General features: G+C 38.1%; 1 protein-coding gene across 1 annotated transcript in view; it reads left to right on the top strand.

The window, feature by feature from the left end:
- The window catches only part of LOC149230211 (uncharacterized), a 221,519-nt gene that overhangs the window by 11,802 nt on the left and 185,286 nt on the right, over positions 1 to 24,431 (top strand). Inside the window, exons 4-7 of the mRNA XM_089376012.1 lie at positions 1,583 to 1,647; positions 1,780 to 1,824; positions 1,935 to 2,035; positions 2,118 to 2,259. Of these exons, the coding sequence (XP_089232138.1) occupies positions 1,583 to 1,647; positions 1,780 to 1,824; positions 1,935 to 2,035; positions 2,118 to 2,259 (353 nt within the window). The remainder of the gene's footprint in view (positions 1 to 1,582; positions 1,648 to 1,779; positions 1,825 to 1,934; positions 2,036 to 2,117; positions 2,260 to 24,431) is intronic.

Here is a 24,431-nt window from a genome sequence, read left to right as displayed (position 1 = left end):
CATGTTTAAAAAATTAAAAAATTGAACATATTTTTGGGGACACCCCCCTTGCTCATATTGTTCCCTTGTCCTGGAAACTAGTGCAAAACACACTTATAATTTAACAAATTACATATATAGATATAAAAATTCAAATTTTGTTAGGATTTAGAAACTATAACATTTACATGATACAAATTCAATCATACAACTAGTTACTACTTAATACTTCCTAGTACTGTGTCAATGATGATCAAGACATAAGATATTAGAACTAAAAATTGCAGTTTTCTCTTTAAGTCATCAAAATCAAATGTTTTACATGCATTTTAAGTCATTGCCGTTGTAGTTGGGAATATCGATGGAAAATACAAAATAAGGTAGATACTAGAATTATGAGTATAAATGAAAGAATTTCATTGCACGTGACTTTTGGTAGTCCTTCTCCATCTCACAATTATCAAAATTGCCATCACTACCACCACTCTCCTCTCCATTCTGCCCCTTCTCCTCTATATCCAATCCAATAATATATCAGTTGTTCTGAATTTCAGAATTTTTTTAATATACATATATATTTTATTTATTTATTAATTCGTGATTTTATTTATATTTATAAATTTTTTTGGGTGTTTAAATGTTTTTGGTATTGTTGGGCTGTTTTTCTAGATTTATGGGTGTACACTGTACACTATCATTATAAACAAAAATTCGCCAAATGTTGTATTAAGTATTGAATTCCTGTGATCAACAAAACCAACATGACTGAACATTGCTATTGTCATTATAATTTTGTGTCCAAAAATTATTGGATTGATTGCAAACTTTTTGAATATTTGATGAAATGTCTGAACCTTCTTTTGGTTATATATATTACAAGATTGTGCCCAAACCTATTGGATTGATTGCAATTCTCCCATAGATGTTTTACAAGTTTAAAACAATTATATCAATTCAGCTTAACGTAATTATTTATGGGATTAAACTCTAAGTTAACTTAATTTTAGCCAGGTATACTGAAATTAATTTTGTAGTTTGTATATGCATTTCAAAACATTTTCAAAATGGCCATTTAAGAATTCTATGGATTATTTTTTTCTTTGACTTTGGTGCATGATGAGAAATTATCCATCTTCAGAGTATGAAAATGAAGGAAGCAATTTGTTTGCCACAATAATTAATTTTTCAAAGAAATTAAACTTGCTTTCTTTCTTTGTAATTATACCATATCATATTCTGATTTATTGATATTAGCTGTATGAAAATAAACATTTCTTATTGTGTTTGAGGTCGTCATAATTACACATAGGTTAGAGTCTTACAAAGTAAACAAGGAAGTCGTCATATCATACATGTTATCCACTTGAGTTTTGATTTGAGTTCAAATTATTTAAATTGTATTTTGTGCTATGCACCTAGCTTCTATTTGCTCAATTGATCGAGTGTTTCAATTCTTAACGAGCAACGAGGAATACTTATATTTGGTCTGTTAATACATTGTCTGAAATTTGATGCATATTTCAAAGCTAACATGATTTTATTTCTAGCCTCTTCGATATCGTAGTCATTTTTTATGTCATAAAGTTTCATTGGTTCTTCACAGGCATCGAGAAAACATTATTGTACCAATAAGCGCGTTTGTTCCAAGAAAAATGTTGATGAAGAATGGTATTGACCTAGATTTCAAGTTGTCTCAAACATTATGACTTTTTTGCTAATGCAAACTCCTTTTTACTTATTTTTTCTTCTTAAATGTACTTAGAAAGGAATTTGGGTGATTAACTTTCACTGATATTGCAGTAAGCTTTTGGTGAAGGACTCCGAACAATCTTGCCTTCAATTTAAGTGAGTCCTTCCTACTTTGGTTGAATTTAAGGAAAATTTGACTGTTTTGCATGGCCATGCTTTCCTCGTGTTATTTTTACCATGTTCTTAAACATTGTTCTTGGCATTAGGAATGCATACAAAGTCAAGTATCATCCCTCCCTTCGAAAGGGAGGTTGTAATGAAGTTCATGACATTGAAGACCTCGTAAAAGTTGGGCATCTGGTGAAAGGTGAATGTGTTTTGCCCAAATTTTGCATCTATGTAATAAGATAAGTTACTATGAAACTTATTTTTCCCTTTGGTATTTGCAGGCTGTTCATATTTTGCAGCTCGAGATATGGCCTTGGAGGCTCAGCTTGTTTTTTGCCCTTATAGTTACATCTTAAATCCTATTATTCGTAGAGCTATGGAAGTGGATATAGAGGGGAACATTGTGATTCTGGACGAAGCTCAGTATGCCTTTTAAACTTCAGAATCTCTTATGTTTCTTACTCAAAGTGTTCTTTATGTAATAAAGTTTCGAATAAAAGTAGAAAATTGTGGTAATGCTGTTCATTGTCATTGTCATCTTATAGATTTTGTAAACTGCCTTTGATGTACACACACATACATTCAGACATACATATTATGTACTAGTAAGAACCTGTTTAGGGTTTCACAATAAAACACTCTTAGTATTCATTTTGTGTCTTCCAAAATCCTAATCACCTGTCAAGTTTTTAAATGACATCACTGATTAATTGGACTTTATATAGGTGGCACTTTTTAAGGGGATTAGTATTATAGAATCACAATTTAAAAATTTGGTCCAACTCACTGGGTAAGAAACCACTCACTATCTTACTGGAAAACACGGTGGAGTCACATGGACATATGAATTTACAAATGATGCAATTTTTTTACGTGTTCAATATAGTTGTGTACATTGCGTCAAATAGACATGCCCTATTGTTGTAGGTCATTATATATTCTAGTAGGGTCTATCCTTAGGCTTATTTTTTCATTGCAGACCCAAATAGGTCATGTTTTGTAGCTCTTTAAGTCCTATGGGCACATTGGTTTGGAGGTTCATATGGTTCATGCATTCCTAGTTGTCGCACATGCAACTGAATATTGCTATTATTTTTAGTATGATGTTGCATCAAATAATGACATTATATAATATTTAATATCTATGTCATTATATATTTAAAATAGTTTGTTTATACTTAGATTGGTTTTTGTGCCTTGTTGACCTATAGGTGGCCATACCATGCAAGCCCTATGGTTTATAATGTCATACAAGTTCAGTGTTCAACTAGACATTGTGGAAACAAAGTGTATGTATGTACATGACTATATGCTATTTTTAATGTATAGTTGAATAGGGGATGGGCAACATGGGCCTATATGGCAAGTGCCTCGTTGTCGCAAAATTTAGCAAGTCTTGGAGAGGGGTACCCTACAAGGCTAATACTAGACCAAGAGACAACAATGGGGTAGTGGCCCATTGTCACCACAACCAAAACCCTTCGCTCTTTATGGATTTTCACCGATGGGAGGAGTCCCGGTATGTGAATAGGTCACCTAATAGGTATTCTAGGTATATGGTATAAGATGATTGAGAGGCTTCCAAGGGAAAGGCTCAACTTAAGCACAAGGTCTCAATCAATGGTAAGGGCAATTCACTTTCCTTGGAGATGCCTAAGAATGACAATCTATGACCTAGGGTTTGATTGATTGGTTGACAGTTGGGAAGGCCCAAGGTCAAGATTCTAAGAAAGGGTTTCCAACATTGATTTTCAACAAGACAAATGCACATGAAACCCTAAAACAAGCCCCTAAGTTGAATCAAAACCAAGCTAGGGTTTACCCTACGGAAATAAAGTTTATGGGCATAATTGAAGTGAATGCTCACCAAGAGGATTGATTTTGAGGCAACCAATTATACCTTTGGCATTTAGACTCTCCAATCCCAAAAATCTCCCTTGCTTAGGGATTTGCACTAAGCCCTAGTTTGACAACTTGCCTTGAAGGGGCTAAATTAGGTTAACGAAGAGAAAGGGAAAATTTTGTGGATGAAAACTGAGTTTGATCACCAACAAAATAGGCCAGTGCCTTGTTCCCTAGGAGTATGGAGTCTATGAGTTGATAGGATAGCCAAAAGCTGATAAGGAGGAAGTATAATTGATGCCCTAACATCAACAACCCTTGCAATTACCTATGCAATAAATTGAGGAGTTTTATGGGAAAGCTAATCAAAGTTCACCACTAGGATATAATTCACATGTTATTCATGAGAATGTATGCATCAACAAGATCTAGAATCCATTAGACAAAATTTCAATAATTTAGGGCACAATAGAAAACCTAGACTCAAAACATTCCATACATTAGACATAAAGCAAAGACATCCATAAAATGTTCACTTACGAGATAACATGCATGAAAAATCCATCCATTGATCCATGACAATAGCTCCAAAGACAAACAAATCAACTCCAAATGTCAAAATCAATGTTGCGAACATCGACATCGGGATAAAATCGGCAAGGGTTTGAAAAACCAAAAAATTGTAAAAATTGAAATAATATTGGTAAAAATCAGCATACATCAACAAAATTAAGATACCATCAAAATATGGGTAAAATCAACAAACATCAGCTAGGCCAAAAAAATGTGATTTCGTGATAAAATTGGGATGTTCACAAAACTGGTCAAAATGCATTCATAGGTCCAAATTCTCCACAAGACTAGAAGGCCGAAATCACAAGAAGCCAAAATAGTCAAGTGTAGTGATGATGGGATACAAATGACTCATATTTTCTATTTATATGAGGAGTACCAATGTTCTTTTTATCTTAAAAGCCCCTAAAACAATAAAATATGCCAGAATGACAAGTTAGGTTGCAAAGAGACCTACTAGCTTAGACAAAAATCATAAAATTTTCCCATATGTTTGAGCCGTAAGGCAACAAGTGCTGACGCTCTCTAAAGCAAGTGTTGAGGGCTTAGGGTGCCAAGAGTGATGTAGAAGCCCTCTAAAATCATCCTCTGAGGGTAGGCCCTTAGATCTTTGTCAATCTCCCTATGTGGACCCCATAATTCATTTTGGGGCAGCAAAGGTGTGCTCGTGGGTCTCTAAATGGCCATAATGCATGTCTTTGCTCCAAACTTGAGGGCTTCCAAGGTGGTGCTAGCCCTCCCATGTCTCACGTGGTGAGACCATCCTCATCTGGGCCCTTGATTCGCTGCCATGCCTCGCAAAGTGCGTGTTGGGTCCAGGTGCATCATCTCGAAAATAATCAAATGCAGGGAAAAGTGCCAAAACGTTGTGGATGCTAAAGGTGTGTTGGGTGTGTGTTATATTCTTTCCACGACTAGCTTCACGCGCGGACCCAAGGGAGGGCGTGAACCCATAGATGGTGGGTGGACCTACCCATGGTTTTGTGCATGGGTTTTGCACATGGTTTTGGGCATGATGGTTTTCTGCCGATGGTATTTTGTAGATCTGGTCAAGGGAACTACGTTATGTTCTAATCCAGGGTTATAGATTGGGGTTTATGAACAGTGTTTTAAAAAACGGTCGGCTTGGAACTGACTCAGTCGAGTTGATCCAAGCCAGGCCTCAATTTTGTGACTCGGGCAAGTAACCGGTTCGGCCGACTGGGTTCATACCGAGCCGACCAAGTTGTCTAACAACTCGGCCGGCTCGGTATTAACCCGGCCGGCTTGGTCGAGTCTGTATCAACCCGACTGGGTTACGTCCAACGGCCCAGGCACCAAAAAACCTTTGTTTTTCTTAATTTTTTTTTTATTAATTGCTGCATCGAGCTGATGCGTTTATCATCTTTGTAGTTTGTAGTCTTCAATTGCTACTGTATCTCAGAGCAGACAGCTATGAAGCCCGGCATATTTATTGATTTCTGGTTTAGGTTCAACCATAACCATCAATTGACAACAAAAGTGTGCTTAGCAGTACGGAACTACAAATTCTATTGCTTACTATGTGGTTCCGTACTTTTGTTATGATGGCTGAATACTGCATTGGTAGATTTGAGCTTTCATATTTGTGTAAGCCCATCGTTAGTGGGATGGCATGATAGTTAATTGTTGGATTGGAAGACTGGTATGCCATGAGAGTAGAGGATTCTTCAGGGTTTGAAGGCACATTGGATTGTGACTCCATGATCATTGATATGCCTCCTTGGCTTGCTATGCTGTCATCTTGTTTTATTATTGCATGCCAAAAGGAAAATAAGAATGAGGCCCAAATCTTTATTAATAGTGTATGCCCTTACCATTCTTTGTTGAGAAATTTGAATAAAATCCATAAAAAAACCGCCGACATTGTTTGGAACTTTGACATGAGTTGCATGCATAGTGCTCTGAACTATGTATTGGACAGTGCACTGGGTGCCATTTTGATATAATGGATATATTCATGAGCCTACTTTGATCATATGCTGTCTTCCATCTATATTCTAATGTTGTGTGTTTGGAAACATGAATGGAAATCTTTAAAATTATATATATATATATATATATATATATATATATATATATATATATATTTATATATATATCTATATCTATATATATATATCTATATATATTTTTATTTTTATTATTTATTTATTTTATTTTTTTATTTATAAAGAATAAATAAATATTTAATGTATTTTTTACAACGGCTGAATCACTGAAATTGAGCCGGCTGAGTCGATATTGAGTCGGAGTCGACCCTCGACCGAGTCGGTGTCGGAGTCAGAGTTGACCCTCGACCGAGTCAGTGTCGGAGTTTTAAAACATTGTTTATGAATGCTTCAGCATGTACATATATGTATTGTAACATTGAAAGGATAATAATGAAAAATCAATCTGGTAGTCCCAGTTTTGGGATCCAGAGGAAAATCTCTGTGTATATTTATTTTATTTTCTTGCCATTGTTTATTTTTTTTGTTTTAAGAATTTGTTTGCAGGTAATTTCTGTACAGGGTTAAAACCTACAAGGTGCCCAAGGGTGTATATGATGCTCTGTTGCTGCTTGGAGTCCCATGGCTCTCAACACCTCACTTGTGGGTGTCAATATGCTTCTTTGGAATCTTGGTACCGATTAAGGTGGCTAGATCTCGATTGTGGAACCACCTAACGATCACATCACAAAGTCTAGTGAAAGTAACAAACCATCAAGTACAATAATAATTTTTGCATCTAAGTGAACCAAGATTGAAATTAATTGTCTATTTGATACTTCACACAAGGCTTCCCTTCCAAATTTGGGGCTTTGAACTCACAATGGCGTTACCTCCCAAGGTAGGAGTGGCTAAAGGACAACACTATTTGATGTTTCCAACCCCCATAGGGAATAGACATTTTCTTAGTCCACCCCTCAATCAATAGGTGTTATGTGAACAATGATGGTAAGGAAGGGGAGAAGACTTCATGGGCAAGTGCCATGGTCAAAGGCACCAACATGATGGGGATCCACATCCAGAGTGTATAAATGTAAGGACAAAGCAATCGTGAATGCGTGAGTTACCAACCCGACATTTTTTTCCACCCATTTTATGCGCCTTTTACTTTTACTAGATTTTTCTTTGTATTAATGCTAGTAGCTCAGGGTTAGAGCTTGCTTTATATGATGTGTAGAAGTTGTACTATCCCTTCTTAGTTTTTGGTAGCAATGGACATGTGTTCTAGTCTTTATGGTGTCTATGAGGCTAAGGAACACAAGATTTCTAAAACCCATAAAAGGTTTCATGAGAAAAGCCTTAGAACTACCTCAATTAGATTAATTGGCCAATAATTAAATATTTCCTAAGTCCAACTTAGGAAAACTGGTTAATTAAATTACATTAATTGAGGGAAATTGATTTTGCTTTAGAGATTTTTGTAAAAGTCACTTGATGGAGTCAAGATGATCTTAGCCATCGATGGAGATTTGATCATGGCCGTTCGTTGCCCAACAAAAGATTATAAGAGCAAGTCGATGGGGTTTGGAGAAGACATTAGACATTTGAGTAGTTCGACTTACCCAATTGCAGTGATTCAACAAGGGCGTAGTTGAAGTAGAGGGAGACATCGACAAAGGGTTTTCAACAGAAATTTTAAATCAAGATTTCCTCATATTCTCCAGTGTCCTAGTGACAGGAAGAGGAGGCCAATTCAGCTAGTGTGAGTAGCCAGTTAGCTAGTCGAGTTGCCCAAAGAAGCTTGTTTTAGTTTTTCAGTGTTGGATCTATCACCTAGAGATAGAGCGAGTGGCTTAGAGGAGTTGCTGGAGGCAGAACGACTTTAAGGGATGCATTCCCAAAGGCTGTACAAATTTCTTGGAGCTAGTAGTGCGGATTTTTGGTAGGCAGTGCGAATAGCCAAAAGGAGTGTGAGTTGGTTGAAAGGGGCTAGATTGAGTTGTAGAGGGAGATTATGAGTCTCTAGACTATTTTGCTAGAGATTTGCCATCATCAGGCAAGTAGATAATTGTACTATCAAATTGTTGAAGATTAATAATAATAAAATCTTCATCTGCTGCATTCGTTTTCTCTTTGATCTTTTTCCAAGGAAGATTGTCCAAAAATATTGGTGTCAGATTTATTTTGTGTGTGCATTATTTTCTCAGTTCCAGTATTTTATTTTATGCAACATTTTTTTTTTGTGAAGATTGTAGCAGTGGATTGTTCGTTATTTGTCGTAAATTAATTTACAAAAGACAAACAAATTGCATAAGTTAGAAGAATAATACCCAGTAGTTGCAATCATGGAAATTTCGCACCCCTTAATGATGAGGCAACTCATTGCCCATCAGGGTTGGGACATGCAAGGGTTCCTTTTATTGATGTATAGGAGCAATATGGTGCTTAGGAACTAGGTGATGGCCATAAGGGGTGAGGTAGAGCTCATGCTAGGCTTTTGCCCATGTGCTAATGTGTATGTCCCAACCATCTTTTGCATTTTGATATTCTTTCATTTATTTGCTTGTGGACAAATTGTGCTTTTTCCTTTTCTTTTAGCTTCATCAACCTCCCAGGGCCAAGTTCTGGGCCCTACCTAAGTATGAAGATGTATGGGTGCTAAATCCTAGAGAACTAATGGTTAGTTGAACCCAAAGAATGGAGGTGGAATATAGGGCTTGTAATGTAAAATGGAAAGTGGTAAGTATGAAATTGAGATAGATGGAACACATTATCTCAATCAAGGCTTCTCAAGTAGTGCCCCTCCTATACCCCATATTTAAGGTGAGGGAATAAGATCATGATCAAAACACCTTTTTATTCCAGTTTCCCCATAATCCATGTTAAAAGCCCAAATACAAACAAGAATAAGCACTCGTTTGCAAAATGAATAAAGTACCTTTTGATTGGAAGCCCACCTTCTTTCATGTGCTCCTGTGAGGTGGATGAGAAGACATGATTGATGCAGGTGGCAGAGATATGAATGGCACATCATCTTTGGCTAGTGGTGGGTGTAGGGGATGCTGCTTGGCTGGGTAGAAAAGATGATTGGATAATTTTTTTTCTTTCTATGGGGTCACCCACTTTTTGGTGGGTAACAATTCCACAAGGTTCATGCAATGCTAGTCCACATGGATCATGTTTTGCAAGCTGATAGGCTGAACTCACAAGTAGGGGCCATACACATACCAACAAACAATTTCAGAGTTATGTGGCACACATTAGAATTATAAATTATGCGTTATGTATCATTATTGTTAGACAAGAAATGATGTTGTCTTGTATTGCAAAGATTGGTTTTTAAAAATTGTAATGTCCCCAAGGGATTATTTGGCCCTAGGGATGAAGTAGCCTATCAATCCTCGTAGGATATAGTCCTTGATAAAGGGGAAAACCCCAAAATACCTAATGTTTGGGCAGCATAGGGCAAGTTTTGGGGCAATTGGGGCAAAAAAGGCCCAAAGTTGGTGTTTGTTGTGAACCTTGTTACCGCTCAAATAAGCAGGGGACCTAAAGGGAAAATGCTAGACCAAAGGCAACAAATGGAGACATAGCCCATTGCCACCTCAGCTAAGGTTCCCTTCTATTTACTGACTTTCACCAATGGGAGGAGACTCGGTATATTATGGAGTGACCGATGAAGGATAGATCAATGAATGGATGTTAAGTGACCCAAATGATCCTTCTCTAGAAGAGGTTGAAGGATAAAACTTTCTTGCTTTCTAAGCAAGGTACAATGGTTTCTAGGAGAGGAATGAGAGGATTTGAGGGTTAGGTTTAGGGGATATGATTCGTGAAAGAGTTTCCCAATCCCTAAAATCCTTATTGAAATTGGTATCCTGGATGGTTCTTGAAGAATTGTCTTTTCAGAGGAACGGGACCACACAGGAGCAAGTGGACCTAGTCTAGGGTAGGAAGAAAGAAGATTTCATTCACATTACATGGCCCATACATTGAGAGGTGCTATATAGAGACAAAATTCCACAATTTAAGCAGTAAACACATGCAACAATTAGGCCTAAAAATAGCGAAAATCCCAGTATAATGTATATGACTAAGTAAAACAAGAATAACATTAAAAACATGTACTTACATGTAATAAAGTATATCCAACCATCAAGAATTTGACAATAGAGAAGCTCCAAGACAAGATAAACCAAATCCACACATAAAATTCATCCATAAAGCTCCAATTCATGCTCCAAGAAAAAGTGCGAAATTCTCAAGAGAGAGAAGAGATCCAATCAAAAGTGATGATGAGCAAATGAACTCATCTCACTTGTATTTATACACTAATGAGGAGTTCAAATTAGCCTCCTTGGCCTACATAAGCCCCAAAAATAAAATAATGTTTTAATAATTTAACTTTTGGTGACAAGCCCACCAAACTAGCTCATAAATGAAATAACAAGCTTTTCAAGAGGTCAAATAATAATCTACGCATGTCGTAGGGCCCTCTAAGAGGCCTAATGAGGTCCACGGGTGCCATAATGAAGAGCAGGGCCCTCAAAAGTGATGGACAAGGGGTTGACCCCTTGTTCTCCAAATAATAAACTCGTGGTGCTCCCAATGGGTGTGGGAGCACAATAATAACCTCATGGGTCTCCAAATGAGTCGAGGATGCCTGTAGATTGTTTGGAAGGGCTCTGATGATGGTGTAGGGGATGCCATATCATCCTACAAGTCTTGGGTTAGTTGCCAAGTGCATGGTACATATGTGGGGCCGATTGGGCAAAGGTGAAGTAGGTGCATCATCCTCATCCAATGGGAGTATCTTGAACATCTCTGATCATCCTCGGGGATCCATGGGGGTGTTGTCTACTGTTGTGGAGGCCCATGGCTCTCAACGCACACCCTACATGTGCCATTGTAGCCCTTTGGAGGATTAGGACCCCGTATAGGGAGACCAAACCCAAGATGGAGACCATCTGCAATCCTGCATAAGATCCAATGCGTCCCCTAGCCTTCTAGTACAACAAGTCATTAGAGAAATCGAGTAAATGAGCTTACCAATCATGGACCACATGTGGGGACTTCATAATGGCCTGCCCTTCCATAACGGGCTTCGGGATGTGCCAATGTCTCCTAAACTCCAAATGGGGTTCACCAAGGATCCTATTAGGTGGTTTCCACTTCTAAAGGGGATAATATATTCATTTACATCCTTCAAAAGGTGGTGGCATGTGACAGATAGGTGAATGAAGTAGGGGATGAGAAGGGGCAACCCTAGGCCACATGTTGGGGTACAAGGGTAGCTGTTAAAGGGAATCCCCCACTTGGGTTTATAATGTATAAGAGGGAGCGATCGTGGTACATGGGGTGCCCCAACTTTAATTTTTCCACCCTTATTTATATGCCTTTTGCCTTTTTATGATTTTCTTTGATTAACTGCTTGGGGCTCAAAGGGTAAGAGCATGATGCATAAGATATAACAGTGAATACCCCCTTTTAAAGGTAGGGCGGCTCATTGCCCACCAGGGGTTGGGACAATCATGGGCTCCTATGTGATGATGGAGGCTCATAGAACCTGTAGGAACTAGGGTGATGGCCATGATGATGGGGTAGAGCTCATGTATTGGCTTTTGCCCATGTGCTAAATGTATTTGTCCCAACCATCTTTTTCATTTTATGGTAAATTTTCTTGTTGAATGTGGCCAAATATGCTTTTATCATTCTTTTTAGCTGCATTAGCCTCTGGGCATTATTCCAGGCCATGACCCAAGGTGTGGGCAAGGGGAAGGGGCAAGCTAACCCTATGTGGACCTAGTGGAGGAATGTGGACCCAGGTGGGAGAAATGATGAATGGGGTGATAATGAGTAGAAATACGGTAATATAGGCGGATAAGGGAGCAGGACCACATAACCAAAATCGAGGTTTCCCATGAATACCATTCCTAAAGTCGAATGGTCAGTAAAAGAGATCCCACGGGACTAGAATGCAAGGTTAATATCCAAAAGGGGTCTAAGGGACAGGGGCACAGAACTAAACCATTATTTCTTTCGAATCCACCCATTAATCTATGCCCAAAAGTGTCCATGATAAGCAAACTACAATAATCAATTATCAAATGAAAAGGCATACCTTTAGGTTCGGGAGGCCCACCTTCATATATATGATCATGGCAGATGGGCAAGAGACCACATGGCTGGCTCAGGTGGCGGAGAAATGGCATAATGAGCTAGCTAATGGCTACAAGGGACTGCTGGCTATCGGCTGAGGACCATCTTGGAGAATTTTTTTTCTCCTAGGGATATCACCCACAAAATGGTGGGTAACAAACCCCACTCAATTAATTAAGGAGAAAAATCCCCTCAAGGAAATCTACAAATACAAGAGGGTTAGATTCATTTGAGGCATCAGTGGATTGGATTATCTATCTCTGTTTTCTTTGACTCGAGGCTTTGAGCGTTTTAAGCAGGGCCACTTTGGAGCGAGAGCAAAAGCGGGAGCGAGGAGTGACATTTTCAAAAGCCCTTGGGCATAGTGAATTTTTATATATAATATATATATATATATATATATATATATATATATATATATATATATATATATATATATATATATATATATATATATATATATATTTATATTGTGATGCATATATGTCAACAAAAGCTTGTAGCATGATGAATTAGATATAAAAAGCATAGAAACATGGATTAAACCATATAACATCAATCATCTAGAAGTTATAATCTTCATCAACCACGTCCACAAGTTAGTAACATACAACATATCAAGTATCATGATTCATCCATCTTAAAGTTTCAAGCTTTCAAAATTCAATATAAAACATTTGCCGTCATTGATCACTAAAGTTGTACTTGTAACCATTACCATTACCAAGTAACTAAATTATAACAAAGAATATCTAACATAAAATGAAATGTTTCAACTTTCAAGAAGCATAATATTCATAATTCATTACCAATGAGTTATAATTGCCAACTTCAAACTTCAAAATTAAATTGTCATATATTGTTTACAAAAAATATCGTAATAAATATGTAAGAGTCAACAATTATGAAAACTACTAGAAACTAGAAAAGATGACCATGTCCAAAACCATAACCAAAAGGCACATGGCCTCCATGCGAGGATGTAGATGGAGGTGGTGGCAACAAAGCTTGTGGAACTCGAGCACTGCTACTAGATTATGAGGGTGGCATGGCAACTATTGTTGCTTCATCATCATCTTTCAAAAGTTATGTTTCCAATTCTTCTAGATGTATAGCTCCATTCTCTAAAATCTAAATTATCTTCCTCTGGGTTGTTGTCCCAAGTCATATATGATGTATCAACATGAGCCCGCTCACAATAATGTGTCAACATCCTCAAGTTGTAGTGCACAAAAACCAAGCTTTTTGCTTGGTTTTCATTGAGGCAGTTTCTTCTCACATTATGGATGAAACTATAGGTGCTCCAACACCTCTCTACAAAAGAAGTATTTACAACCTGTGAAAGCACTTTTTTTTCCAATTTTGCCAAAAGTCCCTTGCCGCCATACATGTCCCACCATGTGACAACATCCAATCTGTCCCTATCTTCCATTACATGCAAAGAACCAAACACTCCAGTTTGAGTGAAGTATTTCCTAATTTTCCACGCAATCTAGCACATTCCTCCCTGTCAGCGACCAACTTGTATAATGTTGTCATATACCTTTTTTGTACCTCTGGATCTGTATAGGGTTTGGTCATAACCCCACCCCCAGGTGCAGGTTTGCCAACCCAAGATGGAGAGTAGTATTTTGGCATAAGGATATACGCCAAGGCATGTAGTGGAACATTAAGTTTATCCCACTGTGTACACAAATAATTGTAAATATGATCATACAAGTTGAGATCTTTTGGCTAAACAATATCTTTTATCTACCTAAATATGTTATCCATCTGCTCATACACCTACCTAATCACTAGTGCATTTGTATTTGCAAAATGAATCATCTTCTAAATGGGCTTGGTGTATTGCAAAACATCCCTCACATGTGCCCAAAACAGACCATCAGGAGCGGTCTCCTCCACCTCTTTAAAACCTTAACTATCAGGTGCGATTGGAGCCCTGTCCTTTAATACCTGCCATTGTTGATTTGATACCATGCTAGCCAATGACACTCTTACCTTCAAAAGGCCCTTGAAGGTGAGGTAATAGCTAGCAAATCTAGTCTTCCCAAGCTTCAATAGCTCCAAACTTGAGTGATCGTGGAAAAGCACATGGGTATTGTTATGATTGGTAATAAATTTTATCATTCTCTTGCCTCTCTTGTATGAATTGCATGTCCACCTATATTGAGGTTCCTTGATCTTAATAATATCATGCATCAAAAGGTTCATTGTGTGAACCAAACACCCAGACCAAAATATGTTGGGGTGTTTATCCTCAATGATTGCTCTCGCCGCCTTACAATTAGAAGCATTATCAGTGATGACTTGGATGACATTGTATGGCCCAATACTGTCAATTGTTTGAAGTAATGGTTGTGCAATGTTGATGGTGATCTTGAACTTTTCTGAGCAATCATTTACTGAAAGGAAGACTACACAAATAACAAACACACCAAGAACACTTATCAATGGCTTGCCTTTTACATTTTTCCAACCATCAGAAACAATGGATACCCCATAGTCATTCCAATAATTTGTTAATTTACCCAAAGCATGTGTTATTTTGGATTTTTCATGATCAAGTCCCACGGTTCTAGCTTTGTCATACCCAGGGCTCTTGTATCCTTTAGGGGCATCATTGATGGCGCCAACCATTTCATGCCAATAAGGTGAGCAAAGAACATTGAATGGTATCCCACATGCATAGAGAATTTGGGAAATTCTTGCATCCACATCGTCCTTGCACCCTTGATCAAGGAAATTTGATATTGTTCAACAGTTTAAAGGGATGTCTATGCTTGTGCCTCCCCACTACCATGGGTGGATGCTGATGGAGTTCTTAGTGTATGTGATTATGGGCTAATGGTGTCATGTTCAAAGTCACCCTTTGATCTTTTAGATTTGTATTGGGCTTCCTCCTCTTCCCTTATGTATTTGGCTCTTTGTTGTTGTGACACACTTCCACAAGTTTTGATTCCTATTTGCTTATTTCCATCCCATGCCATTTTCCCATAGAGATGCTTTTTGGCACAAGTGTATGAACCTGTGAAAGTGATTTGGCAGATGTAAATTTAGTGGTTCCACCCTTTTCCCTCTTGAAAGCTTAGTAACATATTTCCACAAGGGGGTTTGGTCTACTTTGGTTTTTTTGCCCTCATCATCTCCACTCTCATTATCCTCCTCCTCTTCCTCTTGGTACTCCTCTCCAGGGTTTCCAAATCCACCACTACCCACTTCTTCATCCTCTTCATCACCCATTCTTCTGCTCCCCAACACCATCATAACAACAAAAGGAACCAACATCAAGAGAATGCCAAGCCATATAGCCATGATGTTTGGTGGAGTTATAGTTTCTTGCCTGCAATAAAATGGAGGAATGGGATTAGGAAAGAGAGAAGAGAGCGTCTTTCATTCAAAAATGAACATATAAAAAACACAAATGCTACATGGAAAAATAAAAAGAATGGGATTAGACCCTACCTCTTTGGCGCCTTCAATCCCAAGCTCTCTCAAATGATAGTCTTCAATCTTCCTTGCAAGCTTCTCAAGCTCAAACCCTCTCACCCACCTCCTTAGCTCAAGCTCCAAAAGCCTTCTCTTGCTCTCTCAATCATGCAAATGATGCATTTTGGGAGAGGAGAAGGCCTTTTATTTCTTTTAGCCCCTTCCTTCCCTCCCAAAACAAGTTTGCGCAATTTTCTTTGTCGCTAAAGCGATTTTTTTGGGGTGGGAGCAGCTAGGAGCGATTGCTCCCGTTTTGCTCGCCGACTTTAAAAGTTGCTCCTGAAGCGAATGGGAGTGACGTGGGAGCGATCGCTCCCTCCATTGCTCCTGTCAGATTAGAGAGCGCGCTCCTGGGGTCGCTCTTGATGTGCTCCCTAGTAGAGCGTGCTTCAGGAGCAGATTCAAGTGGGGAGGGCATTCTTGAAGGCCCGCAGGTTTGTTTGAAGCAAACAAGAACAAATCTCCTAAGGGAAGAGCGAGACTACTTGAGACTGAGGCATGCAAAGCTATTTTGAGGCATATAGAGACAGTTCTTGGAATAGAACGAAGTCTTGGAGCTGAGTCCATGTGTTTTCCTGAGACAAATACAGAACATATTTCTTGAGGCAAGTCGTGATGATTCTAAGGCTAGATGCGACCTTTTTTAACATTTTTTTGGTGCTCTCTGAGGCTATTTAGAACAATGTTTTAAAAAACGGCTGAGTCGGCTCCAAATCGGCGAAGCCGACCGAACCAGACCCCCCGCTAGTCTGGCTCGACAGAAAAAACGGCTCGGTGGTCGGTTTGTTATCGAATCGGCCGAGCTGACCGAGCTAGACCCTTGGTCGATTTGTTAAGGTGTTGTGGTTGGTGGATGGGGAAAGATTGGCTATGGGCTTCATTTATGAGGCTATGGATCAAGCAAAGGAGCAAATAAAGGCAACATACAAGGATAGAGTGGCTAAGTATGGGCCCATTTGGGAAATCATTGATCAAAGATGGAACAATCAACTCCATTGCCCTATACATGGCACATGCAACTAGGTTTTTTCTGAACCCAAGGTATCATTATAAAGCTTTGGAGGCAGAAGCTTCACTGGGGAGGTTAGCAGTAGCCAGTAGTACTGGTGCCTAGTGATGTTTTACAGTTTACTTTTGTTGTAGAGGCCATTTAGAGCCTCCTTGGTTATGTGTTTTTGTTTTGATCTCTATATCATGTATGTATTGGACAGTGCACTAGGTGCCATTTTGATATAATGGATATATTCATGAGCCTACTTTGATCATATGTTGTCTTCTCTCTATATTCTAATGCATTGTGTTTGGAAACATGAATGAAAATCTTTAAAATTATGTTTTTTCATAAAAAAATAAATATTTAGTGTATTTTTTACAATGACCGAGACATTGAAATCAAACTGACTGAGTCGATACCGAGTTGGAGTCAACCCTTGGCCTATTCCGAACTTGAGTTTGAGTTTTAAAACACTGGTTCAAAAGGCCAACTACAGTCATAACAAACCCATGAGGCCATTTGGAGTTTTATAGATTTATGCAGAGGTTTTTAGAAACCTCTTGGAGGTATATTCCTTTGACATATCCGAGTCAACCTAAAAACCTTCAATCCATTTGAGATAAGTGCGAAAGGGTTTTTAAGGTAATTTTCTAAGGCTAGACAAAGATCGAGATAAAGTTGTTAGCAAATTAGAGTTTTTGTATTCAAGCTTCTGTGATCCATAATGAATTAAACAAAGTCTTTCGGTAGAATTCACATGAGAGAATTTTTGGCCGACGCGTTTCGAACCAACAAGTGTGGTTCATCATCAGGATCAGATGAAGAGGTAGACCATGGCAAAGGCTTAAATAGACATTGCTCTCTATTTAAGCCTTTGCCATGGTTTGCCTCTTCATCTGGTCCTGATGATGAACCACACTTGTTGGTTCGAAACGCGTCGGCCAAAATTCTCTCATGTGATTTCTATCGAAAGACTTTGTTTAATAAATTAGAGTTTGTACAAACAGAACCGAAGCTCCCTGAGGCTAGATAGAGATTTGGGTATAATATGAAGTAGGTCAGTCGAAGATCTGTTTAGAAGTTTGAGATAGACTCTGGACATAATCGGTATGCATCTTGAGAAATTTGAGCTTGACCAATAATCTTTCTATAGCAGGGCCTAAGGTTATTCTAGCAAATTCTCTGATCAAAACTTACAAAGGAGTCTACACTGTATACCACTATTAGTCTGCGGGTTGGTATAGGTTGTCCAACTCATTGATAGACATGGTTCAATTGCTCACTAGTTACATTTTGTTGAAGTTGACACTACATTTGATTGGTTGAATTACCATACTGTGAACTATTGCACTAGATATGTTCAATGAACAGTGATATTGTTGTTGAAGGAGCAGTGGTATTGTTATTGTTAAATGAACAATGATATTACTATGGATCATGTTATATTGTACTATTGAATGAGTTATTTGTTTCACTACTAAATGAGCAAAGGGATTTTATTGGAAACTCTAGTTATCTAAAAACCCTAGGGCACAAATTGCCCTACAATATAACAAGAACCAAAACTTGGAAACTTATATTATAAAAGCTAAAGCTCGTGGCTAAGTAACAAAAATACAAAACAACTATTTTGAGTTTCTAGGCATGAGTGGCAACTTTCCAAAATTTCAAAGCAAAAACTATAGAAGTCTATAAGTATTACATCTTGGTAATTCTTGGTAAACAAGTTATTTTTATTTTTAATTTTCCATGAGAAATATCTTTATATTCTATATTAGGGATATACATGTTTCGGTCCTCGAGGGATTGCTCAAACTCAACAATTACAACAAAGCTCATCATGTCACTTGAGGGAATTGAACCTAGGTGGGGAGGATAGCAGTCGTTCCTATTAACCAACCGAGATAAACCTAGTTAATAGTTCTTGCTAAACTAGTTGCAAGTATATAACTTAAAGAAAACTCTTAATATTCTAACTGATTTAGTAAACATTCAAAATTAACAGAAGGCATTATGGTTGATTGCTTCCTCTTACCCTTGGTTGGTTGGAAGAGATTTTTGGTTTTCAAGGTCTATATCCTCTAACATCTGATGCACTTTGTCTTATTCCATTAACTCTACCTGGACTGAAATTGTAGATATTCTATTGTTAGAGGTTGCTAATTGTGAGTCTTTACTCAAGTTAATCGCCATATTCCTTACCACACTGCATTCAACCTGCAATTTGTCAGCGTTTGTTGTACAAAGCTGTTCATGATTGTAGTTTGGCAAGTACATTGGTGTTTATTTTTGTGTACCTTGGAGGTCATCGAGAATATCGAGTTTCTGTTGCACCATACAGATTCCTCATGATTTTCAAAAGTATTTTTGAATTATTAAGCTTTTCTATAATCCATGCTGACAACAGACCAAATAAATAACCAAAACAAGAGAAAGAAACAAAACTTATTTTAGACTTCCCAAGGCTCGACCTAGAAAACAAAGAGAGTTTTGCAGGCTTCCTGATTCCATATGTGATAAGGGTACCACCCTTGAAGCTAAGGCAAAGAGGTAAACCGTGTTTGCTCAAGGACAAATCAAATTAAATGATCGTGGCAATAGGCCACAGGGGAGCTACCTTGAAAATGAAACCTAAAGCACATTGTCAGGCTAGGCATTGGTAACTCCACGAATTGATGCATTTCTTATTATGAAGAGTCATTAATATATACATTTGGAGAGGGAGACATTTGGAATTCATATTCCAATGTCTCTTCATCTTCTCATTTTCATATTTACAATATTTACAATATTTTCCCAGTCCCTAAAGATTAGGTGTCAACATTCCCCTCCTTCATTTTAACGGATATTTGTAAGTCCAAGCATCATTTTGAATCCTTCAAACTCTTCTCTTCCAAGCGCTTTGGTGAAGATATCTGCAATCTGCTCATTTGTGGAACAATGGCGTGGGTGAATAGCCTTGGCCTCAACACGACGTCAAATCAAATGATACTTTATATTGATATGCTTGGTTTGATCATGGAACTTTGGATTATTGGCCAATTTTATTGCAGAAGTATTGTCAATCAAAAGAGTAGAATACACTTGTTTCTTTTGCAAATCTTCAAGAATTTTCTTGAGCCACACATTTTCCTTTGTTGCTTTTGCAATTGACATTGATTCTAGAAACGATTTTGCATTCTTGAATATGTCCAAGCGATCAAGTTGCAAATCAACAACATTGTCATTCTTGGAAGATTCAAGAAAAACAAATCTCTAGATAGTGTAAACTTCATATTTACTTCATCATACATGCGATATGCTTTGGAGGTATCTGAGTACCCCAAGAAGATACACTTTCGACTACTTGCACCAAGTTTGTTTCTTTGTTCCTTAGGAATCAAGGCATAGTAGGTGGAACCAAAAACCCTCAGATGCCTCACCGAAAGAATGTGGTCATACCACATTTCATAGGGAGTCTTGTTTTTGAGAGCATGAGATGGACATCTATTTTTAATATAAACTACACATAGAACTGCATCAACCCAAAACATCATTGAACGAACCATATTTAAAATTGTCTTGTTCATTCTTTTAGCTACACTATTCTATTGAGGATTATAAGGCACTGTTGTTTGATGTTGAATCCCATGTTGGTGAAGATAGTTTTCAATTTCATTGGAAGTATATTCTTTCCATTATCAGTACGAATAGAGACAATATGAGATTGTGTATTGTTTTCAATCCTTTCATGAAAGTTTCAAAAGCTTCAAATTTGTTCTTCAACAGGTATACCCAACACATTCTGGTGTAGCCATCAATAAAAGTCATAATTTATTTATTTCCATATGCAAAAGGAACAAGCATAGGGCCACACAAGTTAGAATGAATTAATTCAAGCTTTCTATGTGTGCTGGAAAGAGAATCATGAAATGACTGTTTGCTATGTTTTCCTAAGATACAAACACCAAATTGCTTTAGTTTCTTAGGAATGGTCACCAAACTAGTAACACCATTTCTCTTCAAGAAACAAAGACTGTCATAGTTTAGATGTCCAAATCTAGCATGCCATAAGAGACTGGATGGTAAATTGGTAATGTACCTTCATCATACTGAGAACTGTATACAAAGTTTTGTGCACGAGCAGAGGTTCCTTGTAGCTTTAAGAATCATTCTTCTTCTATTCTCGTCATGACAAGTGAGTTGTTTGTTGCTTTTCTCACCTTTTCTTTGCCATCAAACATGTGAATGGAGTGTCATTGTTGGCAGATGTGAACCAAGGATAAGAAGTTTCTTCGCAATTATGGAAGGTAGAGAACATTATATAGAAGAAAGTCACGAAGACCAGGCAGTTTGAGCCTTATGGTGCCAGGTCCGGATGGCTTGAGTTTTAATTTGTTTGCAAAGTAGACTGCTCCATGTACATTGTCATTGGAGTCTTCAAAGAAGTCCTTCTAAAAGGTCATGTGGTGGGTTGTTCCTATATCAAGCAACCATGCATCTTTCCACGAAGAAAGTGTAGTGGCAAACAAGTCTTCAGTTACTCCAATATTGCAATGTGCCACAATATAATGAGTGGATTTAGGTGCTTTACCTTTCCCTGGATTTGGTGATTTACCTGTCTTCATTTCTTTCTTGTTTGATTCTACCTTAAGAGAGCTTGCATGTGGAAGCATCATGTCCATTTGTGTTGCACTGTATACAATGAAGATCAAGTCTTACTCCTTGGTAATGTTTTCCCTTTGCCTTTGTTATTCTTCTTTCCATGTCCTCTTCTGACACCTCTTCCTTTAGAAGAATTGTGTGTCGGATTTTTCTCTTTCTATGCAAGACACAACTTCTTCGGAAGACTGAGCAACTGTCTTTCTCTTCCCAAAAGCTTTCTCTCTTTTTTCAAACATCTCCACAAAAGAGTTAAAGGTAATATCTTTAAGTTTACCACTAGCTTGTAATGATTCAAGATAATGAGAATATGTGGGATATAGTGTGCCTTGACGAAAGTTGTAAGGGGAACATCCATTTTAACACTGGTGGCTTCTACATCATGCATAATAGCTCCGATTTAAGAGGCTAGAGCAAGGGGATCGTTAGCTTTCAATTCGAGATTGAAGAGTTTGATAATTAATTGAATTACTTCAAGCTCTAAATGTGAGTCATATAAGCCTTTCAACTTCTTTAAAGCATTAAAGGAATTAGTAAATGGTGCAATTTGACGACTCAACACTTCATTTATAGGCATAAGCCTTGCTGCTAAGTTGCACGAAACGGGGAAACGGAAACGAGTTTTCGAAACGGGAAGCGAAATGAAACGCGACCTCCCCAAATTTTGGAAACGGGGAAACGCGAATATATATAATAATATATATATATATTAAAAATATTTAAAAATTATTATTATATATATGTGCAATCATAAAGCATGAATGATGTGATGAGAGAATGAGCCAAGCTGCTCTTTTATAACTTTAGAATAGGTTTCTAGAACTACCTGGAAACCCAAAAAAAATTTAAAAACAAATTAAAAAAAAAAATTTAAAAAACAAGTGTTTTTTTTGGGGAAACGTGGCATGTACGGCCTGGAAACGCGTTTCCGGCCGTACGGCCACGTTTCCGTTTCGGGAAACGTGGCCGTACGGCCGGAAACGCGTTTCCAGGCTGTACGGTACGGGGAAACGAGTTTCGTTTCGTTTCCCTTGGGGAAACGGACCCCCTGCCCACGTTTCCTGCAACTTAGCCTTGCTGTTCTTGTTCTCCCATATGGAGGGCTCTTTGTTTGAAGTGGGCTTCTTAGGAGGATTGCCAACTTCTCTTTCACATGCTCCTTTCCATATTTCATTAAAAATGAGGGTATGCTTTATCCTTCTTGACCATTCATGGTAGTTCTCTTTGTTAGTGAGAACTACTCCAACAATAGAGATAAGAGACTGCATCTCTGCAAAATTCATACAATTGTCCCCAAAAGTTAATAAAAAAGAACCCTAAAAACAACATTGGTATTATCAAGTTTGACTTTAGGTTCTCTATCTCGAACAACAACTTTGATAAAATCAACACTCACAAGTATATGCAAAGATTATAAATTATCTTGCGTATACAACTAGCATTTTTCTTATTGCAAATATAATTAGCGTGTAACAGGGCATTTATACCCTACTTCTCATATATACCACCACTTATATAAACCAATGCCCATTACATGTATACTTTACCAACACACCAACGCATATAAAGAGCACAAACCAGCATATAACAAGGCACATATAAACCAATTCAACGCACATATAAAAACCAATTTGAGCCCAACACATATAATGAGCTACGCATGGACACTTACAAAAATATATGCAATCAACGAATACACGAAGTGAACCATCACACATAGAATCAACAGTGAACAACTCTATTCAACGCGAATGAACTAACGACTTGCTCAATGCACACTCTAGGAGTTTCAACGCACTACATCGCTGTATTCAACAAAGTCCTGTAAGTTTTAACTCTGTACAGAAATTACCTGCATACGAATTCTAAAACATAGAAAATTAACAATGTGAGAGCATAACACATAAAACACATATACACAGAGATTTTCCCCTGGATCCCAAAACCGGGACTACCAGCTTGATTTTTCATTATGTTCCTTTCAATGTTACAATACATATTTATACATGCCGAAGCATCCAATACCATGGACCGAAAACCATCGCATCCAAAACCATGTGCGAAAATCATGCACAAAACCATAGGTAGGTATGCCCAACTTAATATAGGGTTCAAAACCAAAATTTTTCGGGGCGCTGCCTCAGACCCCATAGAGGGGGGTTACCTGCACTCCTCAAACCCCTTGTGATGCCCCTGCTACACAATCAGCGCAACGAAGGGGGGGGCTTTGCCCCCCCTCTAACCCCCCGGTTAACTACGTGGGCTAGTTGCGGAAATAATATAACACAACCCAACATTCTTCCACTTGTTGTTTCCTTTCCACAGGGGGCCACAAGAGAGCTTAGTCATTTATCTAGCCCTTCTACGCCCATTGTTTCTCTACACCAAGAGAACTTCTAAGAGCTCACAGATTTTGTCAATGCATCTGCAGTATTCTTCAAAGTGTCCACCTTTACTAGCAACACCTTTTTGTCTTCTATCATATCCCTCACAAAGTGATACTGAACATCAATGTGCTTTGTCTTTGAATGATATGCAGGGCTCTTTGCCAAGAAAATTGCACTTTGGCTGTCACAGTCTATCTTTATAGCTCCCTGTAGTAACCCCATACTTGAACACAATTTCTGCAACCAAACTACTTCCTTGCTTGCATGAGTGGCTGCCATGTATTTTGTCTCTGTAGTTGATAGTGCCACTACAGATTGTTTCTTACTCATTCAACTGACTGCACTGCCAAATAGGTTAAACACATACCCACTTGTAGATCTTCTTTGATCCAAATCTCCAACCCAGTCTGCATCAACAAAGCCACGAATATCCAACACTCTGTCCAATCTTGGTCTTCCTTGGTAGCACAAACGATAATCACTAGTGCCACACAAATACTTGAAAACTTGCTTCACTGCTGTCCAGTGCTCCTTCACTAGATTTGACATAAACCCGCTCAA

The sequence above is a fragment of the Pinus tabuliformis genome, chromosome J, assembly GCF_031772625.1.
Source record: "Pinus tabuliformis cultivar Carrire ecotype Pingquan chromosome J, CPIR1, whole genome shotgun sequence".
In the NCBI taxonomy this organism is placed as follows: Eukaryota; Viridiplantae; Streptophyta; class Pinopsida; order Pinales; family Pinaceae; genus Pinus; species Pinus tabuliformis.
This window is presented reverse-complemented; position numbering and strand designations above follow the sequence as displayed.